The following is a 24,412-nucleotide window of genomic DNA, read 5'->3' as shown; positions in this document are numbered from 1 at the left end:
AGGGAACTGTCTCAAAGCAACCCAAGAACTACCTTAAACTTCAATTTCTACAAGAAAAACAGCTCAACACAATATATACACACAGGAAATAAGCCTATGTTGAATATCCAACATTACCCCATGCTTCAATAAACCCTCTTTCAATCAGTTCATTTCAGTCTATTGTGCAATTACCTAATTCTCCCCTATTTGTGTGATATTCCCTTGACCTTGCTGGATAGGAGTTGCTATTTTGAGGTTATACATATCAACCTGATGTATTTCAAAGTTCAACGTCTTTGTACATCCACACATTTTTAAACCTTCAAAATTTTCTTGAAGTTGGGATATTTGTACAAGTCTATAATTGATGAACTCAGCTATTTCAAACAGAAAGCTGCTTTCTATGTTACCTGCTGTTAGTTTGACTTACCTGTTAGATACCTCACATTATCAAAACCAAAACATCATACAATCAATAAACTTGGCCCTTTTTTTGGTTTTCTGAATTCAGATAAATGTCCAAATAAACACATTAAAAAAACACTGATATTCATTTTCTCAGTGTAAACCACAATAAAACTAATTGACATTTGACAATCCAGTACATATTTTAAGCCTCAGTGCTTCTGCAAAGCCACTTAATCTGGACCACTCCAGCCAGTTAACCTTTAAAATCCATGCTTTTCAAAATGCCACCAGTATTTCTAAACATACAAGGTAAAGCCAGAAACTTTAGGAGCACTCAAACGCTGAATATACAGTGCACAATGAACAGCATTTTATTGGGGACAGCCAATAATGTCCACAATGCTCTTCTCATTTACCTGTTAATATTAAAATATGCATAGCTTTGTGAAACTGCTTTAAAAAATTTAGGGGATGGTGATCTTTTAGACAACCGAATGTTTATGAAACAAGATTCACACATTTTATGTGTAAACATTACACCAAGTATTTGGATACAAAAAGTATTTATTTTATAAACTTTATATTTAAAATAGAATTGTAATCTGTCTACTCACAAAACCTAATTTAAAACATGATACATTTATCTCTCTAGCCAAATTTGATGTTACTGTTTTACAAACAACACTCATTTTGTAATTGTTTTATATCAAGAACCTCAACTAAATGTTTGTTTTATCAGAAAACATTTCCCTTTTGTTTTAGAGTGCTTTTTAAATGAAGGCACCAACAAGAACTACTTTCAGATGGTACAGAATTTCTTATTTCTTGAAGACTCTGTGGTTGACCACTTCTTCATTAGTTACCTGCAGCAAGACACCTTCCTGCCAAAGGAAAAAAAAAGTATCTGAAGAAGTTTATCATGTTTGTCCAAAAGAACCTAAACAACTTCAGTGGTGGTCTTAGGATCAAAGAAGACTCACTGGTGCATATAGTAGAGTAAGCCCTGAGTATCACATTCCTGTAAAGGCAATAAAGCCGGGCAATCAAACTGATGATATCTAAGGAGTGAATTTCAACAGCCAACCTACAACTTTCTCTTCAGGGTAAGGCACTAAACTAGAATTACCACATTTAACCCACCTATTTAGTACTGGATACATACAAGCTTCATAACGTAGACAAGACACTTCACTCAAGTATGAACTACTATCTGAAAATAGATTCAACCATTTTTGCCCTACCTTCAGTCTCATCCTGATAAGCATATACAGTTACAACCATAAAGTAATACAACAAATGTCTTTAATAAAAACCCCTAGTTCACTCAAAATGTTTGATCCAAGAAATATGAATACACAAGGGTGTAACGATGGGAAATCTCATGATTTATTGAACTTGCAGCCTAACTTTTACCTACCATTTTACTACCAACACCACTGAAGGAACCAAGAAAAGCTTTATTAATGATCACTTGGCTTGCCTCAGCTGTTGAAATGAAGCACTTTAGTCTTTGTGGCAGCAGAATATACTTGTCCATGGTTCATATCAATGCTAAAATTCCAGCAGGGAAAAAAATGATATGTTAAGCACCCAAATCTTCACATGGAGGGGGAGGGGGTGGGAAAAGAAGGAAAAGAAGGGAAAAACAACCAAAATAATTTAAGTAAATGACAGATTGGAAAACAGGGTTTATAAAAATTATTCTCTTGAGTTTATAAATTGTTAAACTCAATTTATAGCTATGTTAAACTACGTAAGAACCACTATACTGAAAGACCATTTAAGAGTATTAGTTTATCTTTTAGGGAGGAAAATTAAGAAAGGAAAAGTAAATAAGATCTTACCTAAAGAAGTTTAACTGAAGCTTAGAACTATTTTGCTCTACACCCTCAGCTTTCGTTGGCATCCTTATAAACTACTGTAGTTAAAGTTTTGTAGAAACAGCACAGTTTTTTAAGACTGGCTGAACTTAGTAGCCGTCAAGAGTTCTCTTGTACTAGACCTGTGTCCCTGAAGAGTACCTCGCTGGGGTTATTTCCTTTCCTTGCATTGAAGAAGCAGCATCTAAAAGATCTAAAAAGGTGTTTCTCCTTGCAGAGATATCCCTTAAGTTATCTACATAATTTTATCCTGATGAATTGCAGACAACACACTTACATCTGACCAGCATTTATCTTATACAAATATAACAACAGCTTTGCAACGGACCTTAATTATACTACCCACTCCTTAACTTATTTAAAATAAAAAGTCTATAATTACACAATTTCCTTTAGAATTATTTTATTAAATCATAAATGTACAACAGCTTCTTAACTCTACACACGCACTTAAATTTTTTAAAGGAAAAACGTTAAGTCTTATTACACCATGATCCTGGCTAATAGCTTTTCAAAACTTTGAGAAAAATCTTAAAAAAGGTTTCACATGTCACCTGAAACTTACAAATTTAACATTATCAAAGAAGGAATGCTTCTACACTCTTACAAAGACCACTAGAAAGAAACAACAATTAAAAAGCTAAGAAACTGTCTCAAAGGCATTTTTTTTTTTTTTACAATCCTTCCTCCACAGTAAGGTAATGTTATTAAATAATCCAATCCATTCACAAAATGGCTCTCTGCATCTGCTCTGGTGTCTTCTGCCATATCACTGCATATTTATGCATGACTGAGATAAGAGTTTCCTTAACATTGTTATTTCGATAACCTGAAGCTGTTCTGTTACCTCTGGGCTCTCATCCTCTCCTATTTATACAGTGAAGCCTGTTTCAACAGAAGTAAAGAGTAAAAAAAAAATAGGTTATGAAATTATCCATCTAACCAGATTTTAAGGAAAGATAACATGATCCTAAAAAGCTTTTACTCCTGCAGCTATGTCTCCCAAGATAATAATAATTGTAAAACTCAAAAGCTACTTACCCATGGCAAATAGGAAGAAGCTCAGTATCGGCTCCTCCCACCATAACCCCCACTTCCTCCACTGCCTCCTGGACCATAGTTTCCTGTAATTGTTGGAACAGCAAGAAAAAACAAACTTACTTTGATTTCCCATGATCAGCCTAACACTACAGTTGATTCTATTTTATATCCATCCAGTCTTTTAAACAAGCAGATCCTACCTAATCCTTTGCAGCAGTTAGCAGAGTTACTTGGGAGAAAAATTACTCAGGTTCATAGACATTTTTATTTCGTGGCTGACCCTATTCTTTTAAATGAAGGGTCCTTTCACCCTCTCATCCTCATTTGGACTAAGGGATCTTTTTTAAAGTACATCAAAAGCCCAAGACACAGAAAAATGTTTACTCCTGCTAAAAACCTCAAAAATAAGCTAAGCAATGGTTTGAATCATGGTTTAAGGATTTAACTTCAAAGACCCTCATTCCAATGTATACCACTTGCAATGTGGGTTACAACTGTATTTAGCTGTTTATGAGCCCCCACCAGAAATAAACTACTGAACACCCCCACCTCCAACACCCCTAATCCCAATTTGATGTCATAACTGCTTGCTGAATACTTCTGAGATTTATGCAAAATTTCTTTATTTTCACTAAGACTGTACATGGAGCACTGCCCATAGTACAAACTACTTAGTATGTTATCTTCCCTTTAAGTCACAAAAGGCTAATCCTTTAATCACAAAAATCTAAATAACCTCAATGTTTATAAATTACCTCCACCATATGGTCCCCCCATGTTCCTGCTACCACCAAAGTTTCCACTCTTCATTGGACCGTAGTTAGAAGGTTGCTGGTTATAATTTCCAAAATCATTGTAATTTCCACTTCCATAATTTCCTATTAAAAAATTGGAATACTCAGAACAATACGAACATTAAACCAAGGATTTACGACAAAGCTCCCATAAAAACAAATAAAAGCAAACACTTATCCACAAATTTTAAGGGCATCTAGTGAAAAACATTGAAACAAAAGATCAAGTATTACAAAGACATTAATTCCAAATTCCCACATAAAGGTTGCAGGTGAATTTATTACCTCCTCCATAGTTGTCATAACCACCTCCGTAGCCCCCACCCTGGTTGCCATATCCAGGTCCTCCACCACCATATCCTCCTCTTCCTCCTCCATAACCGGGGCTACCTCCAAAATTGCCACCTATTATAAAATAAGCCTTTAAGTAATCACTTAATATTTTCAATGCCATTTTGTACTGCCTCCTCACATCCATTTCCAGCTTTCTAAGTTTGAACGTGAAATATTTAATGAAATTCCTCTAAAATAGCTTCAAGGACCGAATACCTATCCTTAGTAAACATTTGGTGGCTGGGGTTACCCAGCCAAATGGATAACACCATGTGCACACAAATACCTGTAATGCCACAGCTTTCCCTCAAAACTAAAAATCTTAAGTATCTTGAAATACTTCATGTATATTGTGGGTAAGAATTCTGAGACTAGAGTAGTAGTGTGGACTAGAGAGAAAGTAAAAGCATTTCCCCCTACTGGCCCAAAAGATAAAGTTTCTATTCTGTCTCCCTACGAATTACATGTCTTAAAACAATGTTCTCAGTTGGGCACAGTGGCTCATGCCTGTAATCCCAGCACTTTGGGAGGCCGAGGCGGGCGGATCAAGAGGTCAAGAGATTGAGACCATCCTGGCTAACACGGTGAAACCCCATCTCTACTAAAAATACAAAACATTAGCCGGGCATGGTGGTAAGCACCTGTAGTCCTAGGTACTCGGGAGGCTGAGGCAGGAGAATGGCGTGAACCCGGGAGGCGGAAGTTGCAGTGAGCTCACACCACTGCACTCCAGCCTGGGTGAGAGAGGGAGACCCCCCCTCAAAAAACAATGTTCTTGGCCGGGCGCAGCAGCTCACACCTGTAATTCCAACAGTATGTGAAGTCGAGGCGGGCAGATTGCTTGAGCCCAGGAATTCAAGACCAACCAGGGCAACACAACAAAACCCCCACACCTCTACAAAAAAAAACACAAAATTAGCCGGTCATGGTGGCGCACCCTGTAGTTCCAGCTACCCAGGAGGCTGAGGTGGGAGGATGGCTTGAGGCTAAGGTTGCAGTAAGCCAAGATCACACCACTGCACTCCAGTCTGAGCAACAAAGCCAGACCCCATCTCAAAGAAAAAAAACAGACCCAACACTCCACACAGTATGTTCTCTACTGTAAATAGAAGTGGGGACATAAACAAAAATTTACACTTTCACATATTGCAAAAACCAAAAAAGGCCGGGCATGGTGGCTCACACCTGTAATCCCAGCGCTTTTGGGAGGCCAAGGTGGGCGGATCACGAGGTCAGGAGTTCAAGACCAGCCTGACCAACGTGGGGAAACCCCGTCTCTTCCAAAAATACAAAAATTAGCTGGGTGTGGTGGTGCACGCCGGTAATCCCAGCTACTCAGGAGACTGAGGCAGGAGAATCACTTGGACTGGGAAGGCAGAGGTTGCAGTGAGCAGAGACGCACCACTACACTCCAGCCTGGGTGACAGAGCAAGGCTCTGTCTCAAAAAAGAAACCACATTATAAAAAAAAAAAAGCTTGCGGGCTGAGTCTCAAATTAACTTGTACTTAAATACAAGAACTCAGCTTCCTCTAAAATTTTAATTATAAAAGGTAGAACAGTGAGATTCACTATTTAGTCATGCCTATTGAGTGGCAACACCAGAAATCAAGTCTGTTACCAGCTCATAGTTTTAAATGTCCCTTATTACAAAATCTGTATCAGCCTTTTCTGTACGCTAATGATATATTTATCACACTTCATGTTTAACGGTAGTTCACAACCGTATCTGCAGCCAGAAGCACACTAAACATTTGGAACATTTCCTTAGGTTATACTTTTTGAAACTTATCCTAGGATGCTTACCATCTAGTTAAGGGTTTAGACATATTTCACATTTTTTCCTACATATACCACCCCCTTATGTTTTACTGTTAAATCCAATATTCTGTATTTTCCGGAGAAGCATAGTACAAAAATGTATCTAGATCCAATCATTTTGCTTGAGAAAAGATGAGATACTATGATGGTTATCTCTACATTTTCATTTAAAATGGCACTCTATTCCTTAGGCTGTAACAGCTAAGGTGGCAAATTACTTAGAAATAACTGGATCACTATCACCCAAGCCATTTATAAAGGGTAATATAAAATGTTTAAAAACTCAAAATATAAAAGCACTAAATATACGACATGGTTAAGTATTAGTCACATAAACAAACCAAAATGTAGAGGAAACTGACCTCCAGGTCCTCCTCCATACCCATTATAGCCATCCCCAAATCCACGTCCACTGCCATATCCATCTGTTAGGGGCCAAAAAAAAGGTTACGTTTACTATAAACTGTTCAGCATTATTGCTAATACTCATTTTTTTCAGTTCTCTTAATACCTCAGCACAATAGTTAAGAACCTCAGAAAAGCACACACTAGTGCTACCAGTTTACTCACAAAACATGAAAGCACATAATTAAAATCTCATTGCTGCCTAAATTTTGGACTCTTAACAAGTCTTAATTTTAGAGATTCCAGGCCGGGCGCGGTGGCTCACGCTTGTAATCCCAGCACTTTGGGAGGCCGAGGCGGGCGGATCACGAGGTCAGGAGATCGAGACCACGGTGAAACCCCGTCTCTACTAAAAAATACAAAAAATTAGCCGGGCGCGGTGGCGGGCGCCTGTAGTCCCAGCTACTCGGAGGCTGAGGCAGGAGAATGGCGTGAACCCGGGAGGCGGAGCTTGCAGTGAGCCGAGATTGCGCCACTGCACTCCAGCCCAGGCGACAGAGCGAGACTCTGTCTCAAAAAAAAAAAAAAAAAAAAAAAAAAAAAAAAAAAAAAAAAAAAATTTTAGAGATTCCATTCTATAAGAATGACACTTGATGGGGTCAAAACTTTCCTGTTGACACTTCATTTTACATTATTAATCCAGATAAATACAACTGTTATTAATACAACCCTATTAACTTCTTGTCTGGCCAAATCACAAGAGCTTGCCAGGATATAACCTATTTGAAGTCTTATGAAAAATTTTGATTTAGGTTGGATTTCTTGATTCTACTAATGAAAACCTAATCATATTTAAAATACAAGCACACTCATCCTTTAAACATGTAGAACTTGAAACTTACCAGATCCTCCTCTAAAGTTACTTCCTGGTCCTGGTCCGAAATTTCCACCGCCACCACGCGAATCCCCAAAGCCGAAATTGCCTACAATAAATGCCCCAGTTAGAAGCAAGCCCTTATATATGAATAAAAATAAAGAAAAAACAGATTTAAAATTACCTCCTCTTCCACTCCTAGAACTCTGAACTTCCTGCATTTCTTGTCTAGACAAAGCCTTTCTTACTTCTGCATTATGACCATTGATGGTATGGTATTTCTGCACTGAAATGAAAAATTCAGACTCCTTTTAAATTAAATCAACAATATTAAGCAACTTTAAAAGTTTACCTTTCAATAAAGTTACAGATGTTAACATACACAAAATTGAATACGTGGTAAAAACAGCACATTTGCGGTTAGACACTTACATACGATTTTATCCACAGGATCATGGTCATCAAAAGTAACAAAGCCAAAGCCTCTTTTCTTTCCAGACTGCCTATCAGTAATTATCTCAATGGTATCAATTTTTCCATATTCCTCAAAGTAATCTCTAAGGTGATGTTCCTCAGTATCTTCTTTAATTCCGCCAACAAACAGCTTCTTCACAGTTACATGAGCCCCTGGTTTTCCAGATTCCTGAAATAGTGGTAGGGTAAAAGTCATCCCGACAGAAAAAAAACACAAGCACGATTCAAAGCACCCAACCGTAGTACCATACTTGGCTTGTACCCACCTTAAAACTACCAGATACAAAATAGCTTTTAGGGACCTAGCTTGTGAAAAATAAGTTAGCTTAAGAAAATGGTCCAGAAACCCAACACACCTTTAAAAAGGGAAAAAATCTTGAGTTAAAACTAACTTCAGAAAATACTTTCTGACGTTCAGCAGGGCAGCATTCTTCATGGTAATTGCACAAGACAGTCATGGTTTGCTTACCTCTCTTGCTACAGCACGTTTTGGCTCAACTACTCTCCCATCAATTGAATGAGGTCTTGCAGCCATAGCAGCATCAACCTCAGCCATGGATGAGAAAGTTACAAAACCAAATCCTCTTGATCTTTTGCTTGCAGGATCCCTCATTACCTTTCAAACCAAAGGGGAAACTTTAGCATTTAATCTTATTATAGCTTATAAAGTCATAATAGAATTTTTCACTCTGCTGATAGTTATTTCCTCCACGATTCACTTAACATACAGCTAAGACTAATATCCAGTAACAATTCAGTAATTTACGTACCACACAGTCTGTAAGCTTTCCCCATTGTTCGTAGTAGTTCCTCAAACTTTCTTCTGTGGTTTCAAAGCTTAAGCCACCAATAAAGAGCTTACGAAACTGTTCCTTTTCTCTCTGCAAAGGAAAATACCATTTCAATTTTTATTTACATTTTCCTCTTTGTATGCAGGAAATTAAATTCTTAAATATGAGGTGACCTGCTGGCAGAGTACCTTTTTCCTCTCCAAAGGAACAGTTTCTAAAGTTTTCTGGGGGGGAAAAAAAAAACTTACATCAAATTTAAACCATATGTTAAACTGCATTATTAGTTGTGTTACACCAAAAAATTGCCTCAGCTGATCTACACAAGTTTCAGTCATTAATGCTTGCTCTAAATTTACTCAACATTAGATTATCTTAAGCAAATTATTACTTAATTAAAAAAAAAGTTTCTAAGGAAAAATGAACAAATGTAGACCGTGGTTATCAAAAGGATTACTAAAGAATCTTTACCAAAAATTTCAACCCTATAACCTAAAAACGCAGATTTCTATTTTTAAGCATCAGAAAATAACTCTTGGTTCGTTGCTTATGACCCAAAGTTTTTATTTCAAGATTCAGTATCTGAAAAGTATCATTTATTTTCCCTTAACTGCCCCCTCTGGTGGTGATTCTAAGTATCTCAGCCAAAAAAAAAAAACGTTTTAAAACAAATACTGTTTCCCCATGACTCTGTTACGAAAATATTTAAAGATAAGCATTAGAAATAACCTTAAAATTACTCTTTTAACCATGACAAATTAATTTTTATGATGAGCAGCACTCGAAGCTTAAAAAGCTTAGCCGACTTTTGGTGGACATGTCTATATTTGATATATGACAATACAGAATATGAATTACTCAGCTTAACCATATGTAAATAAATAAAATACATTCACGTGGCATAATCTCTAAGATAACAATTACTGAAAGCTGAAGCTTACTTGATTGGCGGCCATGTGGCAAGCGACAGGCAGTTTTCCAAATCAATAGGAAAAACCTCAGAGCTGAAATCTTTATAGGCTGTACTACAAAACTGTATTTTGGGCACTTAAGAATGTTAAGTAAACCTATCTTAAAAGGTAACTAGATTAAAAAACCTCAAACGACAGGAACTGATATCCAGGATCAACTTCTACAACTGCATAACGCAAACTAAAAAGTCACACGTAATTTTCAATCAAGAATTATTTTTTGTTCCTAGCAAGCAGCATTAATTGCTGCTCTCGCCGGGCGCGGTGGCTCACGCCTGTAATCCTAGCACTTTGGGAGGCCGAGGCGGGCGGATCACGAGGTCAGGAGATCGAGACCATCCTGGCTAACACGGTGAAACCCCGTCTCTACTAAAAATACAAAAAATTAGCCGGGCGAGGTGGCAGGCGCCTGTAGTCCCAGCTACAAGGGAGGCTGAGGCAGGAGAATGGCGTGAACCCCGGGGGGCAGAGCCTGCAGTGAGCCGAGATCGCGCCACTGCACTCCGGCCTGGGTGAAAGAGCGAGACTCTGTCTCAAAAAAAAAAAAAAAAAAAAAATTGCTGCTCTCATCCCAGTTTTACGGAGCTCTCCCTCCATTCACATGCTCCCAACTGCTAAAAAATAGTGGTAAAAGCCAGTTCACATTTTTTTTCCTGTAGTTTTCAGGCTCGTAAAAATTAAAAAAAAAATTAACTGAAATGATCAAACTAGCTCCTATGAGACACAAAGCAGTCTTTTCAAATGGTTACTTGTCAAGATAGATATTTTCATTTTTTCAGCTAGTTTTTATTAATTGTCGTCAGCACATAGGTGTCTCTAAATGATTACAGATAATGTACATTTATAACAAGTCTTACAAATCACTAACAAAAAGCAAAAACTCATTACTTACCTCACAATTTTTCCAAACTTACCCGATGTCCACTATCGATTTTAAACAATGTTATTTTATAAACGTGCTTAGGGTCAAAGAAAATAACCAGGTAGACCCCCTTCGCTTGAGACCTTATGCTTATCAATGTAATGTTCAACCAAGATTGCAAACAAAATGAGAAAAGTAACAAAGTTCAAATACAGAGCGGCCCAGGCCCAAAACAATTCTGCACATCAATCCACACGCATTACGGGAAGGAGCCTCTGAAGCCATGTTTTAATCGAAGTACAACTAAGGACAAAATCGTTATTTCACTTTCCTCGTAATTTCTAACTAATCATCTATAAAGGTCCATGGATGTGTCCCGTAAGGATTAAACTTCTCAATAAAAACATTACTTAAAATAAGTCAGCTCTACAACTTAAACGGAATCCTTAAGAACAGTAAAGGATTCTGACGCGAATATCCCTCCCCCGCCCAAAAAACCACCTTCGTCCCTGCCCCTCGTGGCCGATGGCTTCCAATTTGTTTATTTTGCTGCGTTTCATCTGCCGTTTTAGTGACTGCAGACCCAGATAAAACCGTTACTCAAAGGAAAAAAAAGGAAAAATATAAAATGGTTTCTTTGTCCTATGGCTCGCACTGAACAAGGCCCGACGCCCTGTGGTGATATCTTCTCTGAAACCGGGCCCGCAAACCCGGAGCACCCCCCCGCCCCGCTCTTCGGTGTGGCTTCCGAACGCAATGGCGCCATTTCATCGAGGGGAAGGCTGAGCGCCTTTAATGAGGTGCGCAGGACTCTAAAGATCCAAGCTCACAAAACACTCCAAATCCACCTCGAAACGATATGAAAACAGCCCGAAAAGAAAGAAAAATAGTTAACCACTTCTATGCCTTGATAAAGGAAGCACACTAGGAGAGTAAAAGAGTTATAAGGGAAACGCTGAGAGGAAGGCGAGCCATGAAAATGGCGGCCGCCAAATCCGGTCCCCGGAAAAGAGGGGGAGGGGAAGCTCCGCAGCCTCGCTCACGAGGACCCGCTGCCCGCCGAAACGCTCGCCGCGGAGACGCCGTGGCCCCCGAAGCAGCGTGCTTTAGAAAGGGAATAAGAATTCCCGCCTCCGCGCCCCACTTTCACTCCAGCGGGGCAGCGTCCGCCATGTGAAAGCTCCCCATCCCCCACCCCCAGTGAAGGGAAATGGCGCCGAGAGGCTGAGGGTGGGGAAGCTGTTTGTACGCTCAGGCCTCCGGCCAAGACCCCGTTCATAAACCTCAAGCACCACTGCTACTGAACCGGTCCCATTTCCTGCCGCTCTCCCACGGAGGCGGCTGGCCGACTTCCACTGAGGCGCCAACGGCCTCGCCATGCCCTTTCCAATAACTCATTGATTTCAAACCCGTTACCTCCATCGCGGACTCAGTCGCTTCAGCCCGATTTCCCGCAGCCGAGCGAGATGAGAGAGATCTCCGCGGACGAACACGAACCGGACTCGTCCTGGCGCTGTAGTGAGAACTGCCGCTGCTCGAGAAACAACACTGCGAAGAGCACCTCCGCACGGGACCCGGCGCTGCTGCTACTGCCGCTACAGCCGCTGCCGCCGCTTTTCTAGAACCTTCCCCCCCACTAACGCGTCTTCCTCTACGTCAGGCCGTCGCGTAAACGCCCTAACCGCCGCCAATGGCGGGAAGGCTCTACGCCCCCCCCTTACGTCAAATGCGTACTCCTCCCCCTTGCGGCCAGCGACAGTACCCGACGTTACTTCCGTAAATGCGCTCAGTGAATTGCGGAAGGCTCGAGTCTTGCGTGTTACTACCTCTCGGAATACGGTCCCGCCCCCCGCCTTGGCGCAAGGCAGGTGAGAAACGGTCGCGCAGTTTGAAATTAACGCCGACGGGAGGAGCTTAATCCGCAGCCCGGAGATCCAGCCCCCTCAACCCGGGAGGTGGTCCCTGCAGTTACGCCTATGATAACCCCCACCAGAAAAATCTTAGTGGCCTTCCCTTTTCGTTTTCCGTGCCCCAACTCGGCGGATTGACTCGGCCCCTTCCGGAAACACCCGAATCAACTTCTAGTCAAATTATTGTTCAGGCCGCAATGACCTAACCCTGGCCCGCGTCTATGGAGCTGACCCCTGGTGTACAGGAGAGTTCTCTGCTGAAAGTGGTCCCAAAGGGCTACTAGTTTTTAAGCTCCCAACTCCCTCTGTCCCAGCGTCTGGAGGATTCCGCAGCCTCGCACCGCAGGGGCGAGGAAGTGGGCGGAGTCCGGTTTTGGCGCCAGCCGCTGAGGCTGCCAAGCAGAAAAGCCACCGCTGAGGAGACTCCGGTCACCGTCCTCGCCCCGCCTCCCCCTTCCTCCCTTTGGGGACCACTGGGCTCCACGCCGCGAACGGTAAGTGCTGGGGTCGTCGCTGCCGCCCTCCCCCTAGGGCTCCAATTCCCAGCGGGCGCGGCGCGCGGCCCCTCCCCCCCGCCGGGCGCGCGCCCGCTGCCCCGCCCTTCGTGGCCGCCCGGCGTGGGCGGTGCCACCCCTCCCCCCGGCGGCCCCGCGCGCAGTTCTCGGCTCCCTCCCCCTTCGGATGTGGCTCGAGCTGTAGGCGCGCAGGGCCGGAGACGCTGCAGACCCGCGACCCGGAGCAGCTCGGAGGCGGTGAAGTCGGTGGCTTTCCTTCTCTCTAGCTCTCGCTCGCTGGTGGTGGCTCAGTTGCCACACGCGTCCCGGGGGCCCGGTTCTCCTCTCCCCTCCCCACCCTTGCTCGCCGGACCCCGCGCCGGGAGCTGCGGGAAGGAGTGGAGGGTCGGGCGGTGGCCTCGCGGCTGGCCTGGCGCGGGGTCAGCGCCGGCAGTTAGTGGGTAGACTGCTCTGCCCTGGAGGGGGTAGGGAGCTGTGGCGACGGTCGCCCCATTTCGAGACAAAGCGCATTTTCCCTTCCCCTCCCCCACCCGCGTTCCGGCGGAGGCGCCCCCTCCCCCAGCCGCCACGCGAGGCTGGGTCGAGACTTGGGCCTCCGGGAGGGCGGCGCGTGGTCCTGCGTCCGCGAGGCCTGGCGGCGCGCGGCCCGCTGTCCCGAGGCTGCGGGGGTAGGCGCGTGCGGTGTGGCGCAGTGCCCTTGAGCCCCCGTGCCGCGGCCTTTGTTTCTCCCTGCGGATGCGCTGACCACGAGGCCCGCGCTCTCGGGTGGGGGCGGGCACCCGCGCTTAGGCCTCGGGACGCGGGGCTCCAGCAGCGGGGGTCGGGAGCGGGTGTATGCAAGAGGTGATTCTTTTTTTCAAAGTGTCACGAAACGGGGTTGAAGCATCTTAAGTTTTTTCCTTTTGTTATTTAACTACGGATTGGAAAGAGGGAAGGTTTCTGAGCAGAAACCAAGTTAGGATTGCAGAACAGAGAAGATTCACAGTGGTTTACCGTTGTGAGTTGTTTGGGTAATTGTGCCTGGTTTTAAACCGAAAGGATTGTCCTTTAAAGATGGAACATGGACTTTATTATAAATGGGATTTAGGTTGAAAAAGACATTCGTCCCCTATTTTAAGCCATGTGAAGCTGTTTTAGGTACCGAGATCCCCAGTAAAGTCTTTCTAGACTCACATGGTTAGGACACGTACTTGATGTGCATCATAAGCAATGTAGGTAGGAGGGCAGATCTACTCTGGATTTGTATTCACGTTTGAAATGTGCGCTCCCTACTTGGGGGTTGGAATCCAAACAGAACTTGTATTTAGTTACCTTTTTTGTGTCGTGCAAACTTATCTTAACTGTCATGCATTTTTCTAGTAATAGCTCTTCAAGTCTGCAATAAAAAAATGGCCTCCAATAAAACTACATTGGTAAGTTAATGAAAACCTAAAGTATATAAGGATTTAACTCAAGTTTTTTTTCCCCACAGTGTAACTTTGTATCTCTGTGGTTGAGAAATTTACATCCACATATTTCCCAGTTCTCCCGGTATAAATTATAGGGGAAAATTAAAAGCAAAACGAGTTCATTATATGGAGATACTGACTTGGCTTAATAGTGTCTTAACTAGTTTAAAGAAGGCTAGTCTTTGAAGGACAGTGCAATGTGGATTTTGCTGAGGATTTTTATCTTCAAATAGAAATACACACGTTTTTGCAACGTTGAAAAATGTTACATAAAATGGTAAAGCCCTTGTTGGTTGGCATAATTTTTCTTAAATCCCCAGAATTCTGGAGAAGTATTTTCATTAAAGCCCAATTTAAAGAACAAGATACCTTGTGCACCTAGGTTGGAGCAAAAGTCATTGAATCTTTCAAATTACTTTGGTCACTTTATCTTGTTTTAACTTACTCTAAAATGTGGAAAAATATTAAATTTAATTCATTGCAGCGTTTTGTTTTTTAAACAAAATGATCGAAATCGCAACTATGAGCCAGAAGGGAGAAAAGGCTAGATTTTCTGTATCTTACTCAGCCGTGTCATGTTACAAGTTTTTTTAAACCCTGGAATATTCACATAAAAATCATGAAATTCAAAGTTACAGTTTTTACAATATTGAACATATTGCATTAATCTTAAGCATGTAAAGGTGAATGTTAATGTCTCCTAGGTAAAGTAGAGCATTTGTTTTTGGCCTGTATATGCTCTCTCTGGGTTTCACACTAAAAAGGGCACGTTAGTGATTTTTAATTTGTGCCATCATTAGATTCTGCATTAAGTCAGATACCCTGGAAAACAGAAGTTGTTTTTGCACGCAATTGATAGTCTTTGGGGTCTGTTACTGTATTTAGTTTATTTTGTGAAGGATCACAGGTTGGCCACTTTAAAAGTTTTTAACTTTCCATTTTAAAAATTCATTAGTGTTGTGAGAGATGTGTGCTGTAATTTCACTTAAATAATGGGAAATTTATTTTGACTCAAATCCACCTTTGGAAAAAAGTGCTGGGTTAAGCCAAACATATACTATAAAAGAAAATGGTGAGCATTTGAAACTAGCTTATGAATGCCATAGTAGTGCATAAATACTGTATGGCATTTTGTCTGCTTTTCTTTTCTTTTTTTTTTTTTTTTTTTTGGTAAACCTTAGTGTGTATCCTTTTCATTTTCTGTATTTCTTTTTGACTTTCTCTTTGTTAGCCTTCTCCCTTTGTGGCAGTAGCTGTTTTTTCATGTAGTATAGGTATCTAATACACTTCCGTCTATTCCAGTTTGTCTTTGCTCCTCCCACCATTATTCCTACCTTCTTGTACCGTACAGTGGCAGAAAGCTATTTGGGCCCAGTACTCAAGTATCTTGACTAATGAGAATCATAACACCTGACTTAGAAATGGTATCCAAAAACGTCAGGTGTTTGCTGCATGTTTTTGTATTCCAGGGGATTTTTATTTTGTGTGTGTGTGTGTGTGTGTTACCTATATGCTTGCATAGCTTGAAATGTCCTTTTGCAGTCTTGAGGCCTTTCTTAAATATGTGTCCGCACGCTTCATATGCCTGCATAGCTTGAAATGTCCTTTTGTAGCCTTGAGGTGGTGGTGTTAACTTTTTAATGCTTGCTGCTTTACTCGTGGGATGGCTTTAATGACTGGGCAATTAAGGTTTATCTTTTTTAAATAGTATTTGGGTTTTTTGTTTTTGTGTTTGTTTTTTTGAGACAGTTTTGCTCTTGTTGTCCAGCCTAGAGTGTAATGGTGCGATCTTGGCTCACTGCAAATTCAGCCTAGAGCGTAATGGTGTGATCTTGGCTCACTGCAACTTCAGCCTCCTGGGTTCAAGCAGTTCTCCTGCCTCAGCTTCCCAAGTAGCTGGGATTACAAGCATGCACCCCCATGCCTGGCTAATTTTGTATTTTTAGTAGAAACAGGGTTTCTCCATGTTGGTCAGGCTGGTCTCGAACTCCCGACCTCAGGTGATCTGCCCACCTCAGCCTTACAAAGTGCTGGGATTACAGGCATGAGCCACCTTGCCCGGCAATAGCATTTGCTTTAAGATGAAATGTTAAGATGGATTCCTTCTCAGCCCATAGGATCTTCTGATTAACCATTTCAGGGTTTTTTCCCCCTATTTTTAATCCTCTCAAAAATTTTCCCCATTTTTAATCCTCTCATAGCAAATCTTGAGCCATTGGAAAGAGCTGGTTCAGGTTGGTTTCCTGCTTCTCTTAAATAGTGTCGTACCAAAAAAAATGCGTGTTTAAAGTGAATTTGGCTACCAGTATAGACTTTCTTGAGAAACCAGGAAGGAAGGATTTTTTTCACCTTAGGGAATTAAAATAAATTTGCTATTTTGGCTTCTTGAAGTGACAGCTTTATAGGTTTCTTCTAAGTGGTAGGAAATATCTACAGAGATTATGGAAAAACAATCTTGTCCTTTAATTGAACCTCCTAGTGGTCTCCATAGTTGACCCTGCAGTTGGTATCAGGATTTTGAACCATGTTTTCATTCTGCATATATCTTTTCTCTGTATCATTGACGCTTTTGATACTAATATTTGAGAAGGGGGGGCTCTTACCATCTGGGGGTGGCTACAAGTTCTGTCATAGGTTCACCTAAGACCTGTCACTACTACTTTCTTCTCTGTATCATCCTTTAAGTACTTCCTGCATAGTTGTTTGTGGCTGTGTTGTTAAAATGAGTGAAAACTAGTAAACTTGGTCTTTTAAGACTACAGGGCCGGGCGCAGTGGCTCACGCCTGTAATGCCAGCACTTTGGGAGGCCGAGGCTGGTGAATCACTTGAGGTCAGGAGTTTGAGACCAGCCTGGTTAACATGGTGAAACCCCGTTTCTAATAAAATACAAAAAAAATTAGCTCGGCATGGTGGCATCTGCCTGTAATCCCAGCTACTCTGGAGGCTGAGGCATGAGAACTGCTTGAACCTGGGGAGGCGGAGGGTGCAGTGAGCTGAGATCGCGCCATTGCACTCCAGCCTGGGCGACAGAGTGAGACCCTGTCTCAAAAAAAAAAAAAAAAAAAAGACTGGAAAAAAATAATTTTCCAGATAGTGTTTTTTATTGTATTATTTTGGTGGTGGGTCGTAAGTTTGAGCTAAATCAACAAGATAAAGCATTCTTTTATTTTATTGTCTGTTGACTTTTAATCTTTCCAGAAGGTGTCTGCCCTGGGATATTGAAGTAAAAATTTATGTCGAATGCGATAATAATATAAGCAATTGAGCCTTGAAAATGTGCTCAAAATTCAAGAAGAATATTTCTTAATTTCTCTTTTGTTTTATTTTAGCAAAAAATGGGAAAAAAACAGAATGGAAAGAGTAAAAAAGTTGAAGAGGCAGAGCCTGAAGAATTTGTGGTGGAAAAAGTACTAGATCGACGTGTAGTGAATGGGAAAGTAGAATATTTCCTGAAGTGGAAGGGATTTACAGAGTAAGAAACTTTAGTGCATCTTTACTATATGTTTTACTGCAGCTAAGTGGTTTTAGAATTGGTTTTTAACCTGGCTCTTTTACCTGCTTTTCCATAGGTGTCTTTAAATATAAAGACACCTTGAATTTTAGGTGTCTTATTTGCAGACTATTTAAAAAGAACCAAGACTATTGTACAGTCGAAGCTGAGCAGACTAGAGACTAGTTTATTACCCTGGGGAGTCAAATTTATAAAATTATAGAGTGTAGTTTACTATGTAATATATTTTAATGTGCTTAGATATTATACTAATTAGACTAATCTGCCTTATTTTCCTCCACACAGAGGGTACTAAAAACATTGAAGCTTTACAATATAGACTAGTGGGTCTCATACAGGATTACATATAATCTAGGCTTTATACTAGGTTTATTATATCCTAATACCTAAGAAGTAGTACCTGGGCATGTTTTAAGCTCTCTGGTTCCTTGTATTCTTTGGTATGGATTGCTCTCATTATTCTTGATAATGCTATTCACAAAATGTGAATAACTTGAACATGCAACAATTACATACTTTAACGCTTGGTGTTTGTTGTGCTTATCTGCTTTGATTCTTCCCCCTTACACCACAAAGCTCCATAGGCAGTGACAATTAAAAATGGATAGGTAGAGATCAATTTCCTGAGCATGCTGGTGATGGAGCATATGATAGTCGAATGATTGGGCTTCACATATCTGTTATCTCCTTCCCCTGCTCGTCACATTTAATTCATAGCAGTTTGGGAATTTTTAGTTGAATGGGAGATTTACATTTGCCTGTTTCATTCTTCAGTATTCTTAGTTGAAATTAAGTATGTGTCATAAGTCCATACTTTATTAAGCCCATGAAACATGAAAAATTACTTTTACCCATCAAAACACTAGGAAATGAATGGGCTCCTCCCTCTTCTCCCAAAACTTAAGGCCACTAGCATGATTATACTGCACTTGCCATGTGCAGTGTAAGAGGTAATGTAGAAGACTTTTTTTTTTTTTTTTTTTTTTTTGAGATGGAGTCTCCCCGTTGCCCAGGCTGGAGTGCAGTGGCATGATCTCAGCTCACTGCAACCTCTGCCTTCCGAGTTCAGGCGATTTTCCTGCCTCAGCCTCCCGAGTAGCTGGGACTGCGGGCGCCTGCCACTATGCCCGGCTAATTTTTGTATTTTAGCAGAGACCGGGTTTCACCATGTTGGCCAGGAAGTGTGTGTGTTTTAAGTTAGCTGGGCATGGTGGTGCATGCCTGTAGTCCCAGCTACTTGGGCTGAGGTGGAGGATCGCTTGAGCCGGGAGTTGGAATCTTCAGTGAGCTGTGATTCCACTACTGCACTCTCGCCTGGGCGACAAAGCAAGACCCTGTCTCTGGCGGAGGCAGGCTGGGGGGTGGGATAATGTAGGGAAGGAAGAAATGATTAGTATCTGCAGTACAGAGGACTTTTTATTCCCCCAGGTGTCTATTAAAATAGATCTGGATAATGGTGATGAATCATACTTAATTCAATCAGCTTTTTTTTTTCTTTTTTTTAAACACAGTGCTGACAATACTTGGGAACCTGAAGAAAATTTAGATTGTCCAGAATTGATTGAAGCGTTTCTTAACTCTCAGAAAGCTGGCAAAGAAAAAGATGGTACAAAAAGAAAATCTTTATCTGACAGTGAATCTGATGACAGCAAATCAAAGAAGAAAAGAGATGCTGTAAGTGTAAAATATTGCCCACCAGCTTGTCCTTTTGTAAAAGGTTGATGGCTTGATTTCTTTTTGTTTGTTTGTTTTTTAGAGATGGAGTTTTGCTCTTGTCGCCCAGGCTGGAGTGCAATGGCATGATCTTGGCTCACTGCAACTGCCGCCTCCTGGGTTCAAACGATTCTCCTGCCTGAGCCTCCCAAGTAGCTGGGATTATAGGCGCCCACCACCATGCCCGGCTAATTTTGGTACTTTTAGTAGAGATGGGGTTTTGCCATGTTGGCCAGGCTGGTCTTGAACTCCTGACCTTGTGATCCTCCCGCCTCGGCCTCCCAAAGTGTTGGGATTGCAGGAGTGAGCCACCATGGCCTTTTTTTTTTTTTTTTTTTTGGAGACAGAGTCCCCTCTGTCACCCAGGCTGGAGTGCAGTGATGCAGAGGCTCACTGCAACCTCCGCCTCCAGAGTAGCTGGGATTACAAGCGTGCGCCACCAGGCCCAGCTGATTTTTGTATATTTAGTAGACACAGGGTTTCACCATGTTGGCCAGACTGATCTCAAACTCCTGACATCAGGTGATCCACCCGCCTTGGCCTCCCAGAGTGCTGGGATTACAGACGTGAGCCACCACACCAAGCCCAGCTTTGACGGCTTGCTTTTTTTAAAATTCAGATACTTTTATAAAAGGTCTCTTAATCGTATTTTAAATATTTTAATACTTAGGACAGTAAGGATGGGCGTGGTTTAGCCTACTTTGTGTAAATGTGCAGTAAGTGCTTATGCCACTTAGATTGTGCTAGTGCAGTTTTTCTTAGTTTCATGGATTTGATCCCTGATCAGACCAATTACCTATGATCCAAGGCTAGCAACCTTAAGTACAAACAATACTAAGATTGGATTATTGAAAGCCTTTGCACTACAGTAAGAACAACGCAAATAGAACTTTCTGATTATAGTCCATCAATGGCATTGACCACCAAAAAGTACTTGCATGTCATCTTTGTATTGCCATACAATACCTTGATTATGAAGTCTATAATCTTTGATAATAGTTATACACTTTTCTTGGCTTGAATTGAGACATTCAGTTCATTCACTATATACATGTGTTTTAGTCTAGTCTTTGCTTTACTTACGTCTCTGTGGCGTCAGGCAAATGAGGTAACTTCTTTCTTACACCCTCTGTAAAACAGATTATACTTGTCTTGTGTACTGACCTAGTGTGGCAATTTGGGGAAACATCTTGGTGCTAAATTAGGTTCTAGGCTCAGGCACTAAACGTGATTTAAAACTTGATCATTTAACTAGAAGCCAAGAAGTACAACCTTCAAGACAACTCTGTATAAGGTCATAGGTATAATCACTATTTTACAGATGAAGAAATAAAGGGATTGACTACAAATTTGGTTTTGAAAATAAATCACATGCTCAACAGAAGCAGTTTTGGCCAGGCACGGTGGCTTGCGCCTATAATCCCAGCACCTTGGGAAACCAAAGCAGGAACATCGCTTGAGCCCAGGAGTTGGAGGCCAGTTTGGGCAACATAGTGAGACCCCATCTCTACAAAGAAAAAAAAAGAATCAGCAAGACGTGGTGGACACCTCCTGTAGTCTCAGCTACTTGGGAGGCTGAGGCAGAAGGATTGCTTGAGCCTGGGAGTTCAAGGTGCAGTGGGCTGTGATCATGCCAGTGCACTTTGACCTAGGCAACCAAGCAAGATCTTGTCTCAAAAAATTATTAATAAATAAATCAGGCACAACTTTAACAATACTTATTGAGCCCTTAGCGTGTGCCATACTGTGTGCCAAACCATTTGCTTTTAATGTGCTGTGAAATATCTATGCAGTAGATACTAAAATTCTGTTTTATTAACCTAAATCACAAAGAGGTTAATTAACTTGCCCAAAGCCACACAGCTCGTAAGTGGGATAGGTCCATCATTCTCACCCAGGCAGTGTGACTCCACAGCCTGTGACATTGATGTAAAACTCTTACAGGAATAAAGGATTTATTGATATCATTGGTTCTCAAACTTTTTTTGGTCTCAAGGCCTCTTTATACTCTAAAAAAATTATTGAGGATCCCCAGAGAGCTTTTGTTTATATGGGTTATAACTATCAATACTAACATAGTAGAAATTAAAATAAATTTCTAAAATGACTTTTCTAAAAAAGTTGAGAAGAGTACCTTTTTACATTTTTACAGATCTTCAACGTGTGTCTTAAGGCAATTTTACTTAAACACATTTGATTGCTGTGGTGTATCGTTTTGGTGGAGGTATATGAAGACAATCCAAAGTCACAAATAGATGAAAAAAGGGGGCCTTACACAACCCCCTCCCAAAAAGGACTCTGGAATCCCCAGTGAATCCGTAGACCACATTTTGAGAGCCACTGGTTAATATTAAGTACTTTCTAATGCAGGGTGTCCAATCTTTTGGCGGCCCTGGGCCACATTAGGAGAATTGTCTAGGGCTACACATAAAATAGACTTAACACCAACCATAGCTGATGAGCTTTAAAAAAAAAAAAAAATCGCAAGAAAGAAACTTTCAATGTTTTAAGAAAGTTTACAAATTTGTGTTGGGCCTCCTTCAAAGCCATCCTGGGCCACAGGTTGGACAAGTTTGTTCTAACATTTCCTATCATTTAGAATGATTATAGATAGTTGGTATGAGCTTTAACATTTTTAATATTTCTTACTGTTTGTATTTTGTTTATGCTTGTAAAATGTATCAGTAATTCAGACTAATTCCTGGAAGTAATTTGAAATATATTAACTTTCAAGACTTTATTATTACCAGAAATAAAGAGGTTAGTTTTTCTGTATGCCCACACAACTCTGACTTTGGTGTCCTTGAATGCAGTAATTTTCTTGACTTTTTATTCTGAATGTTTTCGGAAATTTTAAGTATTCTACGTTGAGTATCAAACTAAGGTTGGTTTTCTGCTTGTGAAGTTAATGGAAATCAGATGTTTTTAATTACCAAATATGAGTTCTTGCCCTAGTCATTTCCGTCTCACTACTTGAACGTTTTTATTTAAAATATGCCATGAAAAAAATTTAATACTCTGAGTTTGCTGTATGAAAAAATGTCTTCTAAACAGGCTGACAAACCAAGAGGATTTGCCAGAGGTCTTGATCCTGAAAGAATAATTGGTGCCACAGACAGCAGTGGAGAATTGATGTTTCTCATGAAATGGTGAGTATGCAGGGATTGTTACATTTGAAAGTAAGAGTAGCCTTTTTTTTTTTTTTTTTTTTAATTTGTGAAATGGTTTTCGTCATTAGGTAGGGAAAAACTATCTGCTGAGAGGATGATTCTGGTTACTTTTACTAGTAGTGTTTTAAAGCAAGGGTCAGCAAACTGTGGCCTGTTTTGAAAATAAAGTTTATTAGAACATAGCAACAAGTAACATACAACCCTCCTGGAGCACTTCAATACCTTTTGTTTGGACTATTATTTCTTAAATGAATGGCTGTCAGTTGACATGAACAACTTAGACTTGTAACTGAATTTTTCTTTTTCTTAAAACAGGAAAGATTCAGATGAGGCAGACTTGGTTCTGGCAAAAGAGGCAAATATGAAGTGTCCTCAAATTGTAATTGCTTTTTATGAAGAGAGACTAACTTGGCATTCTTGTCCAGAAGATGAAGCTCAATAATTGTTCACTTTTTTTATATATATTTATATATATATATAAAATTTGGGTCTTGGATTTTGATTTACTAGTGTGACGAAATAACTACATCCTAATGAAAATCAAGTTTGATATGTTTGTTTTGAAAGTAGTGTTGGAAGAGTTGTTGGGGGTTTTTTGCATCCATAGCACTGGTTACTTTGAACAAATCAATAAAAGCTTTCTGTAGTTGCTTCCTTTATCAGAAAAGAACATTTGATGCCATGGTATATTATTTCCTCTTCATTAAAGAACAGCTTTTCTAAATGTTGGGGGAAATGTCCATAGTCATTACTCAATCAAAACTTGTGTTCTCATAAGCCTAAGGACCACTCTAGACTTTTTACATGTTTTTTTTTGTGTGTGTGTGTGTGTGTATCCATAAAATGCATATGTAAATTTTTTTTGTTTTTAAGCATTCACCCAAACAAAACATCACAGGTAAACCCATGTTTCTGAGATGCCATTATTCCGAGCAAAATAAGAGATAATCACTTCAAGTTAAATTGAAAATTTTCCTGAAGCCATACATTTGAAGTGAAATAAGTAATTCTAAATAGGACTATTTAAATTGGATAATTTTAAAGCGTCTATAATTGCAGTGGTTTATTTGCAAAATTCCTAAAAGGAAAAGTTTTATCGCTGCCATCACAACAGAGTTCTTCATCCAGATGAGGAAACTAGACAAATGCCAGTGTGTTTTAACTAGCTAAACAAAACTAAGTTAAATGAACATTTAAAAATTTCCCTAGTGGGCCATTCGTTAGCAAAATGTCGAAATCCCTGTTGCTACATTGACTAAAAGGTCATGATGAATGGAATATGTAAGACCTGGCTCATAGAAACCTAATCAGATGGTTAGAGATGTTGGCAGTTTACGGACCTGCTGTCATAAATGTGTGAACAACCTTTTGTAATCTAACATTGACCTGCATGTTTTTTCTTTACCCCAATTCATTCCTTACATGTAGGCTCAATCTTCAGTTTGCTTTACTGGTTCAGCAAAAGCCAGGAAGAACAACTTTGTAGAAATCAGAATGTTATCCAACTGTATATTGTTTACTTTATTGTAAATACTGGTGAACAGTGGTTAATAAATAGTTTTATATTCCTTTA

General features: G+C 40.6%; 2 protein-coding genes across 15 annotated transcripts; one reads left to right on the top strand and one right to left on the bottom strand.

The window, feature by feature from the left end:
- Positions 1-738: 738 nt before the first annotated feature.
- Positions 739-12,846, bottom strand: HNRNPA2B1 (heterogeneous nuclear ribonucleoprotein A2/B1). Of its 11 annotated transcripts, none has more exons than XR_008660177.2 (13): positions 11,988-12,364; positions 8,930-8,965; positions 8,721-8,831; positions 8,420-8,566; positions 7,909-8,119; positions 7,661-7,762; positions 7,505-7,585; positions 6,620-6,682; positions 4,391-4,510; positions 4,067-4,189; positions 3,312-3,394; positions 1,808-1,941; positions 739-1,271 (listed from the first exon to the last, which is right to left on the bottom strand). XR_008660177.2 is itself a non-coding variant. In XM_063608992.1 (12 exons), the coding sequence occupies exons 1-11, from the start codon at positions 11,991-11,993 to the stop codon at positions 3,333-3,335; spliced, it is 1,062 nt and encodes a 353-aa protein (XP_063465062.1). In that variant the 5' UTR covers positions 11,994-12,244; the 3' UTR covers positions 739-1,941; positions 3,312-3,332. The 11 variants fall into 11 exon arrangements, 6 of the variants coding, with proteins under 6 accessions (XP_063465062.1, XP_063465064.1, XP_055149583.1 ...); XR_010113548.1 differs by having other exon boundaries at positions 1,871-1,941; positions 11,988-12,244; XR_010113549.1 differs by lacking the exon at positions 8,930-8,965 and having other exon boundaries at positions 11,988-12,224.
- On the top strand, positions 12,834-24,412 carry CBX3 (chromobox 3). Of its 4 annotated transcripts, none has more exons than XM_055293611.2 (6): positions 12,836-12,975; positions 14,356-14,408; positions 17,775-17,917; positions 19,468-19,630; positions 22,724-22,818; positions 23,155-24,412. In XM_055293611.2, exons 2-6 carry the CDS (start codon positions 14,385-14,387, stop codon positions 23,279-23,281), a joined length of 552 nt encoding a protein of 183 aa, XP_055149586.1. In that variant the 5' UTR covers positions 12,836-12,975; positions 14,356-14,384; the 3' UTR covers positions 23,282-24,412. The 4 variants fall into 4 exon arrangements, with proteins under 4 accessions (XP_055149588.1, XP_055149586.1, XP_055149587.1 ...); XM_055293612.2 differs by lacking the exon at positions 12,836-12,975 and adding an exon at positions 13,098-13,238; XM_063609013.1 differs by lacking the exon at positions 12,836-12,975 and adding an exon at positions 13,144-13,839.

This window comes from Symphalangus syndactylus, chromosome 9, assembly GCF_028878055.3.
Source record: "Symphalangus syndactylus isolate Jambi chromosome 9, NHGRI_mSymSyn1-v2.1_pri, whole genome shotgun sequence".
NCBI classification, from domain to species: domain Eukaryota; kingdom Metazoa; phylum Chordata; class Mammalia; order Primates; family Hylobatidae; genus Symphalangus; species Symphalangus syndactylus.
This window is presented reverse-complemented; position numbering and strand designations above follow the sequence as displayed.